This window comes from Heterodontus francisci, chromosome 3 (assembly GCF_036365525.1).
Source record: "Heterodontus francisci isolate sHetFra1 chromosome 3, sHetFra1.hap1, whole genome shotgun sequence".
Taxonomy (NCBI): Eukaryota; Metazoa; Chordata; class Chondrichthyes; order Heterodontiformes; family Heterodontidae; genus Heterodontus; species Heterodontus francisci.
In genome coordinates this window covers 130,274,543-130,292,185 of record NC_090373.1, presented here as the reverse complement: position 1 = coordinate 130,292,185, position 17,643 = coordinate 130,274,543, and the positions used below count along the sequence as shown (strand labels likewise).

Genomic DNA, 17,643 nt, shown 5'->3' with positions numbered 1-17,643 from the left:
GGGTGTGCAAAGTCTAGACTATGGCTCCATAGCTGGTTCAGCTTTACGGGGTGGGTGGGGGGAGGGGGGTGGTAGTGGGTGCAGGAAAATTGAAAAAGCAATAGTGATAGGGGATTCCATAGTTAGGGGAAACAGACAGGTATTTCTGTGGCCACAGATGTGAATCCAAGATGATAGATGTTGCCTCCTTGGTGCCAGGGTCAAGGATGTCACGGAGTGACTGCAGAGTACTCTGAGGGGGGAGGGTGAGCAGCCAGCAATCGCGGTCCATATTGGCACCAACAAAGGTATAAAGAGGGATGAGATTCTGCAGGCAGAGTTTAGAGAGCTAGGAAAGAAATTAAGAAGAAAGATCTCAAAAGGTAGTAATCTCCTGATTACTCCCACTGCCAGGCGCATGTCAGTATAGAAATAGGACAACAGAACAGATGACTGTGTGGCTGGACAGATGGTGCAGGAGGGAGGGCTTCAGATTCCTGGGACATTGGGATCAGTTCTGGCGGAGATGGGACCTGTACAGGCCAGATGCGTTGCACCTGAACAGAGCCAAGAGCAATGACTTTGCGGGGCGATTTGCTAGTGTTATTGGAGGGGGTTTAAAGTATTGTGACTGGGGTGTGGGAACCAGGAGGCAAATTTAGAGAAGAAAACCAAGGTGCACAGAACATTGGGAGAGACAGATAGCATTAGAATAGGAAATACTAAGGTCTTAGGTGCGGTCAGTATAACAGGGAATGTAATATGGTCTAAATTAGGTTTCCTGTGCATGCATATGAATATGCTCAGTGTGGTAAATAAGGGTGGTGAGCCACAGGCGCAGATAGCCACGTGGTAATATGTTGTCGTGGTGATGAGAGACCTGGCTTAAAGGAAGGGCAGGACTGGATACGAAATACTCCTGGAAAGAAGGTGCCGTTCAAGAAAGATAGGGAAGGACAGAAAGGAGGAGGGGTATCAGTTTTCATTAAGGAGAACATTATAGGCTGAAGAGAGAGGATGCCCTGGAGTGGTCAATGGTTAGAGTTAAGAAACTATAGAAGTACCATTACATTGCTGGGGGTATTCTATAGGCCACCAACTAGTGGGAAGGTTATAAAGGAACAAATCTGCAAGGAAATGACAGAGAGGTACAAGAATTCTGGAGTAGTTACAACGGGGCACTTCAATTATTCTAACGTAGACTTGGATAGTAATAGTGTAAAAGGCAGAGAGGGGTAAGAGGTCCTAGAGTGCGTTCAGTAGAATTTTCTACAGCGGTATATTTCCAGTCCAACAAGGAAGGAGGCATTGCTAGATCTGGTTCTGGAGAATAAGGTGGGTCAAATGTCAGTCAGGGAATATTTAGGGGACAGTGATCATAGCATCATAAGGTTTAAATTAACTATGGAAAAGGACAACGAGTAATCCAGACTAATGATAATTAATTGGGGGAGGGCCAACTTCAACTGAGAGAACACAGATCTGGTCCAAGTAAATTGCAAGCAAAGATTAGAAGGCAAAACTGTAATTGAACAATGGGCTGCTTTTAAAGAGGAGATAGCTCAAGTACACAGTCAAGGTACATTCCCATAAGGGGAAAAGGTAGGGAAAACAGATTCAGAGCTCCCTAGATAACCAAAGAGAGAGTAATATGAAGCAGAAAAAGGTTGCATATGACATGTCAGATGGATAATACAACTGAGAACCAGACTGAATATAGAAGGCTCAGAGGGGAAATGCAAAAACAAATAAGAGAAACAAAGAGAGAGAGTAGGAGAAGAGACTTGAGGCTAACATAAAAAAGGAGTCTTTTATCGGCACAGAAATAGTAAAAGAGTGGTAAAAGTAGGAGTAGGGCCAATTGGGGACCTAAAAGGGGATTTACACATGGAGCTAGAGGGCATGACTGAGGTACTAAATGAGTACCAAGGAAGGGGATGCTGCCCAAGTCAAAGTGAAAGAGGAGGTACTTGAGACACTGGATGGGCTAAAAATTGATAGAGAGGAAGTATTAGATAGGCTGGCTGTACTTAAAGTTGGTAGATCACCAGAACCAGATGAGATGTATCCAAGGATACTGAGGAAAGTAAGAGTGGGACTTGCAGAGGCACTGGCTATAATCTTCTAATCTTCCTTAGATACAGGGGTGGGGCCAGAGGACTGGAGAATTGCAAATGTTTCACCCTTGTTCAAAAAAAAGAGTGGAAGGATAAGCCCAGCAACTACAGGCCAGTCAGTTTAACCTCAGTTCTGATGAAAGGTCACTGCCCTGAAATGTTAACTCCGCTTCTCTCTCCACAGATGCTGCCAAACCTGCTGAATATTTCCAGCATTTCTTGTTTTTATTTCAGATTTCCACCATCTGAAGTATTTTGCTTTTATTTTAGTTTAACATCAGATGGTGGAAAAGCTTTTAGGAAAAATAATTTGGGACAAAATTAATAGTCACTTGGACAAATCCGGATCAATCAAGCAAAGCCAGCATAGATGTGTGAAGTGCAAATAGTGTTTAACGAACATTGAGTTTTTTGATAAGGTAAAAAGAGAGGTTTGATGAGGGATATAGAGTTGATGTTGAGCACATGAACTTCCAAAAGGCATCTGATAAAGTGCCACTTAACAGGCTTGTCAGCAAAGTTGGAGCCCATGGAAAACAAGGGACAGTAGCTGCATGGATATGAAATTGGCTGAGTGATAGGAAACAGAGTAGCTGTGAGTGGCTGTTTTTTGGACTGGAGGATGGTATATAGTGGGGCTTCTCAGGGGTTAGTGTTGGGACCCCTGCTTTTCTTGATATATATTATGACCTAGACTTGGGTGCACAGGGCACAATTTCAACATTTGCAGATAACACAAAACTTGGAATTATTGTGAACTGCAAGGAGGATAGCGATAAACTTCAACGAGGACACAGGCAGGCTGGTGGAATGGGCGGACAAGTAGCAGATGAAATTTAATGCAGAAAAATGTGAAGGGATTCATTTTGGTAGGAAGAACGAGGAAATAAAGGGTACAATTCTAAAAGGGGTGCAGGAACAGAGGGACCTGGGTGTATATGTGCACAACTCATTGAAGGTTGCAGGGCAGGTTGAGAAAGTGGTTAATAAAGCATACAGGATACTGTGCTATATAAATAGGGGTAAAGAGCACAAAAACAAGGAAGGTATGATAAACTTGCATAAAATACTGGTTCAGCCTCAACTGGCGTATTGTGTCCAGTTCTGGGCACTGCACTTTAGGAAGGACGTTAAGGCATTAGAGAGGGTTCAGAAAAGATTCACGAGAATGGTCCCAGGGTTGGGGAACTTCAGTTATGTGGATAGGTTGGAGAAGCTGGGGCTGTTCTCCTTGGAGAAGCGATTGAGAAAATTTGATAGAGGTGTTCAAAATCATTAAGGTTCTGGACAGAATAGTTAGGGAGAAACTGTTCCCATTGGCCAAAAGGATCCAGAGCTAGCAGGCACCAATTTAAGGTGCAACAAAAGCAGCAACAGTGACATGAGGAAAAGATTTTTTCCACAGCAAGCGGTTAGTATCTGGAATGCACTGCCTGAGAGTGTGATGGAGGCAGATTCACTTGAGGTCTTCAAAATTATCTGAAGAGACAAAATTTGCAGGGCGACAGGGAAAAAGGCAGGGGAGTGAGACTCGGTGAGTTGCTCATGCAGAGGAGACACAACAGGCCGAACAGCCTCTTCCTGTACTGCAACCATTCTATAATTCTATAATTATCTAGTGGCAGCCTATAAATTATCAGATTGCTTAACTTCAGTTTCACGACTTGCCATGGCTGAATTCAAAGTCTCAACTGTTGGGTTGCTAGCCGCAGGGTAATAACCACTACTGTGAACAAAGAAGTTAGAATCACAACTATAAAGAAATCCCAGAGGTGACTCCAGAACATCACCGAGAGTTCGAACCAGCCTGCTGCTCAATGGAAACTTTATGCACATACACTACCAAAAGACAACTTCAGCATTGATATACACTACCACTGACAGTTCAAAATCAAATAATTAATCAATATTTAAATTTACAGTAGCATTCACTGTATATTTGCAAATATACTTTAAAAAAGTAATGTTAGTAATGAAGCTTCATATCTGCCTTGGCCTTTGCTGTCGCTGAAAGATTGCATTTGACACAGTGTTGGACTGTAGTCCTGCAGTTGATTTAATTTTCTTTGGTCAATAATCAATACCTTTAAAGGTAGTTATGTAGCAGTCCAATATGAGCCAATTTAGGCTGGAAGAGGAAGAATGAAGCACAAAACCTTCCATACCAACTAGAATGACACCTCTTGCTACACTGACACAGGTAGAAGGATATGAGTAAAGGCAACAGTTGGAGCGAAAAATCTTCCACTAGTTAGTTGACTCAGTGCCAAACAAAAAGAAATGGGTTTAAAGAATCTGATTTCTTTTAGTACATTCTAAGAGGTAAATTTAAGATAGTGGTTAAACGATTTCAGTAATGAGGAGACAGAGTGTAGGAATTAGCACAGAAAGTAAGAAAATGCAACATACCTATAATTGCAGTAGGTTTGAGAGCCCGAACTGCATCATCCAGGTTCCTCAGCTCTGGATGTGGGTGAGCAAACTGCAATTTCTGATCAGACAGGTTGTCACGTCCCTTAAAAACACAAAAAATATAAACATGCCAAGTGTTATTGATAAAACCACTTAAAGCCTTTCTTTCTCATTTTTAAATGCTTTGTGAAATATTATGGTGTCTATAGATGTATCACCATACCATTCATGCGCTCATAATCAAGTCTACCATATTAAATGGTAACTCACTCTCTTAACGCCTTTGCTTATTACTCAAGTAGATGTGCCAACCCCTGAAGAAATAGCAGGCAGCATCATGGTAGTTCCCATTCACTGCAGCATGCCCTGTTTCTGCAAGTTTGATAATGTGTAATTTTAGGTGCTTCCAAATCGTTATGGTTAGTCAAGTATTCAATTATCTTAGTGATGCCATTGGACCTGTTGTCTCAACTTCCTCTTGGAAGAGGAACCTCAACCAGCTCACAGTTGACAAGGTGAAGTCTGCCACTAAATGAGTGTGCAGATACTAATAGATGGGCACAGACCATCTTTCATAAAGCCTGGCAATCTTTTGCAAACAGAACAGATTGGATTTCCCAATGGGAATTTCCCTATGTTGTCAGGAATGGTGAGGAGGCAAAAAACAAATTTATAAGTGCCAACAGGAAAATAAAGTAAAGGAAGCTCATTAATTAATGGCTGAAATATCCTCCCTGCACTCCTTTGCATATTACTGTGACTGTTTAAGATCTCCAGTATACTTACTGCCACCCAACAACATTCAACATCCAGTTCGACCGAGTATAATTTACTGCTAACGGCCTACAATCCAGAAAAACAAGAAATGTTGTGGAAGGTGGACACTGCACCAATTGAGCATTTAAATTGTACATCAGCCTTTTGAAGCAGTCAGAGTACGCTGTTAATCCCAACAACCAGAAAATATATTGTGCAAAATGTGTGGGTACTTCCACCCATCCAAATAGCACCCTGAAATTGGACATAATTCATACAAAAATCTAGTTTTAAACCTCAAATGAATGAATTGCTGAAAGTTCTGTGTTAAACTAAATCTATCTTAACAAATCAAATAGATTAGATAGGGCTGATCAATACAGGTGGACAAACAAACAGTGAAGATATGGCCTAAGCTTAACCACACACAATCAACCAGTAGCTGTTGACACCAAATCTATTCCTGTTTATATGGTGCACAAGCTTGACATCAGAGCTCAAAACCAGCAGGAAAAAGATAATCACAATACTTTATACCTCTTTTCAAAAGGAAATTCTGCTTTGGACGGCTCTCATAATATTGTTATGTAATTTTAATCTACACGCACAGAGGGAAACTAATGCAATCTGTTTGGCCGCCCAGTTTTACTTTCCTTCAATGGGAAATAAAAGCAGGCCACATTGAGAACGAGCGGCCGATCGGACACGTCAGCTTTCTGACAGGCAGGTCAGGTTAAAATTACCCCTTAATTTTCATTTTGATTAACCATCATATGGATCGCTATTCAAATTACACCTAGAAGATTTTCTTAAAATCTGTAATCAGCTGTTCGAGAACTTTCAATAATTAAAAAGGAGAAAAGGGAGCACCAAACTCTGATTAATAGCTGCTTTGTACACTTCATATTAACTTGTATTGTACCTCTACTGTTTTTGAGAAAATGTGTTGGTGCATTTAAAGGCAACTTCTACAGAATCAAAGACAGCAAAGATGTCATTAAGTCCATTGTGTCTGTGCCAGCTATTTGGTAGAACTATTCAATTAGTCCCACTCCCCTGCTCGATCCCATAGCCCTGTAGATGTTCTCCCTTGAAGTATTTATCAAATTCTCATTTTGAAAGTTACTATTGAATCTGTTTCCACCACCCCTTCAGGCATTGCATTCCAGACCATAACTCACTGTCTAATTTTTTTCCCCCTCATGTCTGGTCTGGTCCTTTTGCCAATCCCTTAAGTCTGGTTACTTATCCTTGTGCTACTGGAAACATTTTTCCCTTATCAAGTCCATCAAAACCCTTCATGATTTTTAACATTTCTATACAATTTCCCCTCAACTTTCTCTCCTCTATGGAGAGCAACCCCAGCTTCTCCAGTCCCTCCACATAAAAGCATTTTTCCTTATCCCTTGTAGAATCTAGTAAATCTCTTCTGCACCCTCTCTAAGGCCTTGATATAATTCCAAAGGTATGATACCCAGAATTGGACACAGTACCTCAGTTGAAGCTGAACCAGTTTTATAAACGTTTACAACTTGCTTTTATATAGCAACTTTAACAAGGTAAAGCATCCCAAGAAGCATATAAAACAAAATTTGACACTGAACCACATAACGAGATATTAGGACAGGTGATAAAAGCTTGATCGGCGAGGTTTTAAGGAGAATCTTATGGAGGAAAGTGAGGTAGAGAGGCAGAGAGGTTTAAGACAGGAATTCCAGAGTTAAGGGTCCTGGCAGCTGAAGGCTGCATTGGTTAAGCGATTAAAATCAAAAGTTGCCAGAATTTAGGCCAATTTCCTTGCTTTTCTACTATAAAGTCAAGAATCCCATCTGCTTTCTTTCATGCCTTTGCATCTTGCCCTGCCACCTTCAAACAAATACGTATACATACCCTTTAGTACCAGTTAGTTCATCAGTGTGTCTCTTGCCAATGCTCCAACATCCTCCATCATCTGAGCATGTCTGCAAATTTGCCAGGATCAACTCATGCATGCCCATGTTGATGTCACTGTGCTGTGAGCGACCGGGGCTGGGGTGGGGGGTGGGGGGGGGGGGGGTGGTGGTGGTGGTGAGCGGAGATTGAAACGGCAAGCAGTTGGGCAGGAGGGAGAAGCAGCAATTGAAGCAGCGAGTGGTTGGGGGGGGTTTATGTTTTTTCAGCCAGCTTTGCTTGCCAATGCAGAGTGTATTCGCTGTTTGTTTAAGGTTGAGCAGCACCATCTTTATTAGAGGCAGCTGCCTGAGATGTTGCTGACAGTCATTTCAGTCAATGATATTGCATTTGCGCATGTGTGAGTAGTGCACCATCTAGTGGTTGTGTTGTCAACAAACACAGCCTTAGCTCATGTAGCCCAGGGTTGCACAACCTTTTTGTGTCTTGGGCAACATTATAATTTTTGTCTTACATAGGGGGCTGGTGAGACAATTTCGGAAAGATAATGGCATTAAAAATATATCTTACGATTAATCAAAAAACAACAAATGCACATTTTTGTGAAGAAGCTTTAAATGAGAAGACTAACTTATTGACTTACTTTCTCGTCACTATGTTGGACACTGATTTAGTGAGATACCTGACATTTTTTTGCTTGCACAAGTAGTCAACCTCTGCCCGAACACTTGTAGCAATGTGGAGTATTCCGGATAGAAGTCCATCTATCAGGAGAAGTCTTGATCACTCTCTCCCTCTCTTTCTCTCACTGTTTTTGCCCCTCTCTCCCTATGTCCCCCGCCTCAGTGTACCCCCTCCATGTCATTCCCTCTTTGCCTGTCTGTCTCCTCTCTTTCTGACAGTTGCAGAGAGCGGGAACGCTCAGATGACTGGTCAGTTTTTTTTTTAAAAAGTCAGTTTCACAGCTGACAGCTGCTGACAAAGAGAACAGCAGTTTCCCAACTTCAGACAGATTTGGAGTTTTCTAGCACGTTCCAACTTTTATTTTAAAAAGCCGGCCAGAAAACCCTGAATCTGTCTCAAGTTGGGAAACCGCTGTTCCTGATGTCTGCACTTGCTAGCTGTGAAACTGACAACGCGATCTTTTTCAGTCTGCAAGGAGAAGGCAATGGGAAATTTCTTATCTCCTGTCACGGGCCCCTGGCAAGGATGAGGAACGGCCCGGGTACAGTTTATATCCGCGAGCCTGATGGAAACCTTTGGCGGGCCGGATCCTAGCCCGTGGGACAATCCTGATATCGCCTCTCCTCATTCTTCCTACCAAAATGTATCATTTCACACTTCTCTGCATGTAAGTTCATCTGCCATATGTCTGCCCATTTCACCAGTCTATGTCCTCCTAAAATTTGTTACTATCTTCATTGTTTACTACACTCCTGACTTTCATGTCAAGAGTCTTTAAAGGGCTGATTGTGTGAGCCAGCATTCCCAACAAAGAATAAGTCTTGGGAAATTGAAGGTGTGCAGCCGATGATAGTCCATTCATTAAAATCCATAAAAATAATGTCTTCAAGTTACTGAAATACACTCAGATGGAGAACCAGCCTTCACTGTGAGCAACACTTAAGGAATTTAGAAATCACTCTGGCTTTCTCATTAGCCAGCAGGTGGCAGCATTTCCCAGAAAATACTTAAAATCTCTTATCATTTGAAATAATGCAAAAAGTCTTCAGTTGTAAGGAATCTTTAGGTAACACTTTACAAAAGAGAACTCCATTTTTCATGTGAGAATGTTAAATTTAGACCAGGTGCGACTTCACACAGAACATCTCAAGTTTTGATAACACGTGCCTTGTAGATGAAACAAAGAAAACCTTACCTTAAATCTATGCCCCCTGGTTATTGACCCCTCTGCTAAGGGAAAAAGTTTCTTCCTAACTAGCCTATCAATGCCGCTCATAATTTTGTATAAAACTCAATCATATCTCCTCTCAGTCTTCTCTATTCCAAGGAAAACAACTCTCTAGCCTTTTCAGTCTCTCTTCATAGCTGAAATGCTCCAGCCCAGGCAACATCCGGTGAGTCTCCTCTGCACCCTCTCCAGTGCAATCACATCCATCCTATAGTGTGGCATCCAGAACTGTACACAGTACTCCAGCTGTGGCCTAACTAGCGTTTTATACAGCTCCATCATAACCTCCCTGCTCTTATATTCTATGCCTCGGATAATAAAGGCAAGTATGCCGTATGCCTTCCTAACCACCTTAAATACCTGTGCTGCTGCCTTCAGTGATCTATGGAGAAGTACACCAAGGTCCCTCTGACCCTCTGTACTTCCTAGGGTCCTACCATCCATTGTATATTCCCTTGCCTTTTGGCATTTTAAACTTGGACTTCAAAATAGTAGTGTACTAATAGTGTTATGAATAATTCTGAATATTAGGGCATTTTGATGATATTTCAACCAATCACATAACATTGTGTGGACTGATGTCGTCCCTCAGGTGGCTTGCATTCAGAAATGCTGAACGTTACAGAATGAATTCTGGCAGCATTCTTCAAAGAACCTAAATTGTTTGCATCGTTCTCCCTCTCCATTAGGCAGCAACTCGGGTGTAACCACTGGTACCTGAACTTAAACCTACATCTTCAGGCGAGAGCCTAAGTGGTGAGTGTTGACAGATCATTTGTTTATGGAGGGGGAGGGGAACCTAATATCCAGAGCAGCTCACCTTCCAGCAGGGCTCATTAGACAATGATCAGCAGTAGGACTGATGGTTGTTTCGCTTCTCCCTACCAAGAGACACCATAGTCAAGTGCCATATCATCAGAACTACCCCAACTGATATTGGTTGACACTACACAGACCAGGGATAGAACTAATGTGTGATCTAGGTGGATCAGCAGTTCCTCAGGGTAGTGTCCTAGGCCCACCCATCTTCAGCTGCTTCACCAATGACCTTCCGTCAATCATAACGTCAGAAATGGAGATGTTCGGATGTACGGTGATGATTTCACAATGTTCAGCACCATTCGCTTCTCCTCAGATACTGAAGCATTCTGTGTAGAAATGCAGCAAGACCTGGACAATATCCAGGCTTGGGCTGATAAGTGGCAAGTAACATTTGCGCCACACAAGTGCCAGGCAATGACCATCTCCAACAAGAGAGAATCTAACCATCTCCCCTTGACATTCAACGGCATTACCATCGCTGAATCCTCCAGCATCAACATCCTGGGGATTACCACTGACCAGAAACTGAACTGCAGTAGCCATATAACTACCATGGCTACAAGAGCAGGCCAGAGGCTAGGAATCCTGTGGTGAGTAACTCACCTCCTGACTCTCTAAAGCATGTCCACCATCTACAAGGCACAAGTCAGCAGTGTGATGGAAAACTCTCCGCTTGCCAGGATGGGTGCAGCTCCAACAACATTCAAGATGTTCGACACTATCCAGGACAAAGTAGCCTGCTTGACTGGCACCCCATCTACAAACATTCATTCCCTCCACCACCGACGCACAGTGGCAGCAGTGTGTACTATCTACAAGATACACTGCAGCAATGCACCGAGGCTCCTTAGATAACACTTTCCAAACCCGCGACCTCTTCCACCTAGGACAAGGGCAGCAGATACATGGGAACACCACCACCTGCATGTTCCCCTGCCAGCCACACACCATCCTGACTTGGAAGTATATCACCATTCGTTCACTGTCGCTGGGTCAAAATCCTAGAACTCCCTTCCTAACAGCACTGTGGATGTACCTACCCCTCATGGACCGCAGCAGTTCAAGAAGGCAGCTCACCACCATCTTCTCAAGGGAAATTAGGGATGGGAAATAAATGCTGGCCTAGTCTAAAGGCCTGCTTGGGTCTGCAAAAAAAAAACCCGACCCGAGCCCGATAGAACCACATCCTGCCCGAGTCCTTCCATTTTTTCCCCACGCCTGACCATCGGTTAACTTATCTTCCGTTTTTCACTGTTGCTGATCTGCACTAGCTTAGAATAAGTAACAAAACCACCTTTCTGGTCCAAAAATTATATTAACAGTGGAGCCACTTACCTGTGACAGTGTGTCCGACCCGGCCCGACCCGAGCCCGAATGCCGGACCCAGAAATGCAACCCGACCTGACCCAAACCCGACACGTCATCGGGTTCGTGTCGGGTAGCAGGCCTTTAGCCTAGTGAGCAATGTTCACATCCCATGAACGAATATAAAAAACAAAGCTGTTTGTTTTATGCATTTCTCAATGAGCCACCAGTGGAACCAGATGAGGAATATTAGCAATCCAATATTGCAAGTGCCATGGTTTGTAAGAGGCCTAAAAGTTGGTGATCTGGGAAGTGGAATCTTGGAGAATAATGTGTTAAGTGTAATAGTTTACAAAATGATCTCCTGTATGTACTTGGATGGGGTTTAAGACCAAAAGAAATGCTGAGGAAAAAAAAATAGGCTGGTCATTAGAAAAAAAAGATGCAGATGCTGGAAATCTGAAATAAAAACAGAAAATACTGGATACACTCAGCAGGTCAGGCAACATCTGCGAAGAGAGAAACAGAGTTAACATTTCAGGTCAACAACCTCATAAAAGGTCACTGACCTGAATTGTCAACTGTTTCTCTCACCATAGATGCTGCCAGATGGGCTGAGTGTTACCAGTATTTTCTGCATTTATTTCTGGTCATTTTAAGGATATACTGAAGAAAAAGTAACTGATGGGCAGAAATTTGTTTACTCTTTCTCCACCATGTTATTTCATGGATGAAACTGGGTTAAAGCCAGGGAATAATTCCAAACTCAGATTTATCCAAGTTCTGCAGTTGAGAGATGCCAATTTTCTCAATTTTTATATAGCTTACAACTCCTGGCTGTGGAGGTTGGATTAAAAAAAAAGGACAGTTGTGTAGCCCTTGCACTATACAATCTACTGCTAATAATTCAAAGTCAGTTTTAGTTCAAACAAATTTGAATGGACCAAATTTGTGTCATCAGCAGTAGACTACAATAGTTATTTAATGCACACTGTGCAGCAGAATTGCATGCAGAGTGCAGCCTGTTGTTAAATTTGATTCCAACATGGTGAATAGATGAACTTTACCATTTTATGCTACTCAATGCACTGCTTTTGTTTTATCCTACCGTGTCAAAACACAGTAATGAAAAAGTGAATACTGGGGAGAGAAAAAGGAATTAGACCATTGTTAGACCAGGTGAGAAAGGTGTCTAGGGGTCCCTCTCAGCCTTCACCTGGTCTTATCATAACAGGGTTTAATTTTAAACACACCGGTGTTTTTAGCTCCCCCTTGGTGAATCCTTGTTCACCACTTTCCAATTATAAGGCAAAGAAACCAGCACAAAAACAGACTTTCTTCGGTTTAAAGAAAAATTGAAATTTATTAAACATAAACGTAAACTCTAATTCGGTTAATGCCTACGGATACATGACGCGCCCCAAACACATGCAAATAGAGACAAAGAAAACAGAAGAAATAAAGTGGAAAAGTTTGAGACAATATCTAAGGTGGTTTTTTGTGTTACGGTTCTTCGAGCTCACTGTCGAGTCCTTGATTGTAGGCAGATCTTGCTTTTTGTTGGGGCCCAGTATTCCTCTTAAACCCCGTTCGCTGTAGAAAACTTTTCTCTCGAGGGTTTCATGTGTCTTCAGTGGATTCAGAGGCTTGTGAGAAAGAGATGGGAGCAGGCAGACAGGAGAGACCGTGGCAAGCCAGCCAGGAGTGATCTTCAGTCCAGAAGCGTCCTTTTTTTTCCAAAACGGTTTGTACAAATTCAAAAAACTCAGGTTGCCCAGCAGGTTAGTCATGTGACTAGCTGGTTTGACCCTGTCCATTTGTGCATTCGGCCATCTTAGTAGTCAACCTGGAATGTGAGCTCCCCCATCTTCAATGTCTGGTGATCAAAAGTCCATTGTTGGTTGAATGTCAGGGAATGGCTGCTTTGTCCTTCCAAACACTGTCCATTAATAGGCAGATGTCTTTTCCAGCCACAGCTGATCTGTTTAACAAGTCCTTTCTTCACTCCCGTAACAGTTTAAAATCAATGATCATGACAAAATTAATGTTCCTCATTCTTGGCAGGTGGGGGCCTAGCACGATGCCGTAAATATAAAAAACAAGTTGAAAAACTATGAGAACCATGTTTTACAAGTGGGGCATTTTAAATATGTGCATGTGCATAATGACTCCCACATTTTGACTTGTAAAATGCAATACCAGTATTCCCTAGGCACTATTCCAGCATGGCACCCTGGGCACTTCCCAACACCTTTTCCAATTGATTCATGTTTCAGTAAGAAATTCCTTGGCAGTTGTTTTAAACTGTGTCAATGTTAAATTGGTATCCTGGCCCATATTTACACATCAGCTAAAACAGATTATCTGTTTTTTTTATCACATTACTGTCTGTGGGACCTTGCTGTGCACCAATTGGCTGCTGAGTTACAACAATGATTACATTTCAAAATCTATTGGGTGTAAAGCACTTTGTTACATCCTGAGGTTGTGATAGGTGCTATATAAACACAAGTCCTCTGTTAAAAGGTTCGTACTTATGACCCTGATTCAAAAGCTTGGGTGTTATTTGCTTACTTGCACAATGTCATCAGTACATTTTAGAGGCCATGGATAGAATGAAACAAAGCACGAATCTAGTGTCATGGAGTCCCCCACCTGCCAAGAATGAGGCACATTAATTTTGCCACAGGGACATTAAATTTCAAATTGTTGTTGGGAAGAAGAGGCCTGTCACAAGGGGTTGCCAGGCCCCTGGCTGCAAAGACATTTTTGCATATTAATTGACAGTATGTATAGACAAAGGAGCTATTTCCAGCTCCAATTTAATCCGCAAAGCCAGAAGTGGTTACACCAGTCGGTCACGTGACGACCCTGCTGGCCAACTTGGGGAGTTTTAAATTGTAGAGCGTGTTTGAAATGGCAGACAGAAGGCTCCTGGACTGAAGCAGACCTCCTCTCCTGCCTGCCTGTCTGTCTGTTCCCATCTCTTTCTCACGAAACTCCAAAAACCGACTGAAGACACATGAACTCCAAGAGAGAAAAGTCTCCGACAGTGAACAAGGTTTAAGAAGAATACTGGGCCCCAATGAAAAGCAAGATCCACCTACAAACAAGGACTCTACAGTGAGCTTGAAGACCTGTAACAAAAACTCTTTAGATATTGCCTCAAACGTTTTCCACTTTATTTCTTCTGCTCTTTTCTGTCTCTATTTGCATGCGTGTATCGCGTATACATGCTAGCCTAGGCATGTCGTGTATCCGTAGTGTAGAGTTTAAGTTTCAATAAATTTCAATCTTTCTTCTTTAAACTTAAGAAAACCTGTGTGCATGTGAGCTGGTTTCTTTGCCTTATAATTGGAAAGTAGTGAACAAGGATTCACCAAGGGGGAGCTAAAACACGGTGTGTTTAAAAGGTTAAAACCCTGTTATGGTAAGACCAGGTGAAGGCTGAAGTGAAACCTAGACCTCTTTCTCACCTGGTCGTAACACTAGAAAGGAGGATAAGCAGGAGCTGCAAGAAATAAGATAAATAAATATCTATATAAAAACACGAAGGAAAATACATTAAGTGGTTGCCCCAAGAAAAGAAATTACTTTATTTTTCCTGCGCCATTTAAAGCAATTTCTACTCCAGCAGCCCAGAGAAATTCCAAAGCTCCAACAGAAGAATGTCAGAAATGCCTGATGATTAAAACACTTAAAGGTGTAATTTGTACTTAGAAATTTATCAACATTAAAAAAAACCTACCTTGTCAGACTTCCTTATTCTTCAAAATATGCATCATGCACAAATCATTGGCGTGAAGCCTTGTTTCATAGTTTCTGGAGAAACTACATACTGAATCTATACAAAATTACCGTCAACAATGTTGCAATGGTGATGCCATTTGTGGTCTCCGACTTCTGAATCTTTAAGACCCAGAACTTGCAGCAGTTTATTTTGAATTAATGCCAACTCTCCAAAAACAAAATCCCTATAAGACCTGATGAATGGGATTGTGGTATGTGGAGGATGCACATCATTCAATGATGATTATTAACTTTCTTCATTTTGCATGTTCCACACACGAAGAACATACTAAAATGGTACAGATTTAGGAAAGGAAGGTCCATAATTAGGAACTGTAATATACGCAGCTAGGACTGAACTGCCAAAGAGTTTGTTGCACACTGTAATTCAACTTAGACTAAAATGGATATAGATATGTGAGGACTGCTCCAGCTAACAGCCCTTCATATGCTTTCAGAAAGAGATGGCTAGAAAGTGGTCATAGAAATTAATTACTGCTCCCTGGACACCTTCCCTGCAAGATGACAGTACATTAGGATCCACTTAACAGCAAGCAGCTGAGTAGATGGCTAAATCTTTGTCCCGGATCCTAGCTATAGGAAATGAGTAACTGCAAAGAGCCTAAAGGTATTCTGTAGTAGAAAAGTAACAATGAGTTCTGCAAACATCTTCATAATGGAAATAGGCCCCAATATGCCTGGGCCGATCATGCTGTGACCACTGCCTCTCACCCTGCAAGAATATGTGTAGTCTGGGAAAGGTATCCCACTTTAAATACTCCTGTGTGCACCTTGGGCCCATGCCACAGGAGGAGGAATATAAATTCCAATGGAGCCACCACTTCCAACTACCCCAGCAGCCACGTGTCCTCTAACCCAGAGTACCACTCACCCAGCAGATCCTAGTCTGAGGCAAAGGAAATGCAAGGCATGACAGTCCCTTTCTGTAGCAGATGCCCATGCTTGGGGTGGGGAGATGTTCCACTGCAAACAAAGTCTCTTCAAGTTCGAACACGGGCCAGGGCCAAGAAAATACAGGTTCCTAATTAATTAGTGGGCCTTCCACAACTTAGTGAGCATTCACAGGAAGGGCTAGAGAGATTCAGGAACATCATTTTAAATCTGCCTTGTGTGGCAGCAGATAAAACTTTAAGAAGAAATAGGACAATTTCTTGACCCAAATGAAATTGAGAAACAGACGTACATTAAAAGTTGCTCAAACTCGGAGGAGAGTCTTGTCAGAATGCCAAATCAAACTCGCTGACCTAAACTAATTGCTTGCAGTTCACTAACTCTGAAGTTGAAACCAAATATATTGACAGCACAGTTTTCAGTGCAATAAACTTCACCTCACAGAGGTTCAAACAGTGGCTGCATTAACTTCAAGAATTAAAATAAGAGCACAACTAGAAAACAATAAAGACTTAAAAGATCAGAATTTCCAGAATACTTGCATTAAACTGGACACCAGTTGGTGATTCCCCGATGAGTCAAATTCTCAGTCAAGAAAGAAATAACCCTGACATGAACCAGTTCAGTGCTAGGTTTTCAAACACTGGCAGTTAAATAGTGGACCTATTCCAGAATAAATAGGCATATCAGAATAAATAAATAGGACTATCGGGTAGTAGAAAACCATTACACATACTTCTTCCAATTGGTTATACAAGCCGCATCATAGACCTCATGCAGGAATTAATCAAGGTGTCCTTCTACAAAAATCAGGAAACCCTGATCTAATAGTCAGTACTTTTCACAACTTGGTTAGTAAATGGCTCCATCTTAAGTTTGCAATTTCTAGCCTCGAATTGTGAAGAGATCTCTCCTGTGAGAATCCTGACTATTTATTGCCAAGATGACCAAGGACCCCAGTTTTCAGGGTCATAAGGACACTATGTTGCTCAATCTTCTCAAATCTTTTAAGACAATTGTAAGATAAGGGACAATGAATTAAATGCATCCAGCAACCTTCACATCCACACAGACATGATTTCCATCCTTGTGCAAAAACATGGAAGCTGATCATCTCTGGATGCTCCAAATATTTTCAGTTATCTCAAGATGGATCGTCCATCCATGAGGATGAACTATGAAGACAGCAGTGGCTGTTGCTCTGTGTATCTCAGCTAAATATCAAGTCAGGAGATCAACTTGTGATCCAAAACACCGTATGCTTAACTAAGTAGGAATGGGCCTTCTTCTTAATACACCAAAATCATTGTAGCATTGTCCAAATGCAAACATGCTGGGTTGCCCTATATCTGGCACAACATTCTTTACTACCAGTGCAACCCAGCCATATAATTTCCTGGCTCAAATCACTCAGCGTTGGTCTCTTTTCATTTTATCAAGAAAGGTTCAGACAAAAGACTTCTAGAACACATTCTGCAGATCACTCAGCATCTTCAGCAGATAGTTTTATTTCCTGTTCTGCAACCAAATGTTGACTATTTAAGACTTTGTACTTTTTTTTGACCTGGGAACATTTACAGCGACACTTGTCAAACCAAACTACTAGTGTTTCCAAAAAGCAAAGGTGCAAAAAGAGTTCCTCTGTGTGCAATGCAAATAGAGTTTGCCCCAAAGTTAATTCGGATGTGGATAATGGGGTTTGTCTTCAAGAGACAAACATGTTTATTGACAGAACAGGAGGGGTCACCT

The 17,643-nt window shown here is 41.9% G+C and overlaps 1 protein-coding gene across 3 annotated transcripts in view; it reads right to left on the bottom strand.

The window, feature by feature from the left end:
- Positions 1 to 17,643, bottom strand: part of me1 (malic enzyme 1, NADP(+)-dependent, cytosolic) — a 521,038-nt gene that overhangs the window by 77,953 nt on the left and 425,442 nt on the right. For all 3 annotated transcript variants that reach the window (XM_068026008.1, XM_068026010.1, XM_068026009.1), the window contains exon 10: positions 4,506 to 4,611. In XM_068026008.1, coding sequence (XP_067882109.1) covers positions 4,506 to 4,611 — 106 coding nt within the window. The remainder of the gene's footprint in view (positions 1 to 4,505; positions 4,612 to 17,643) is intronic.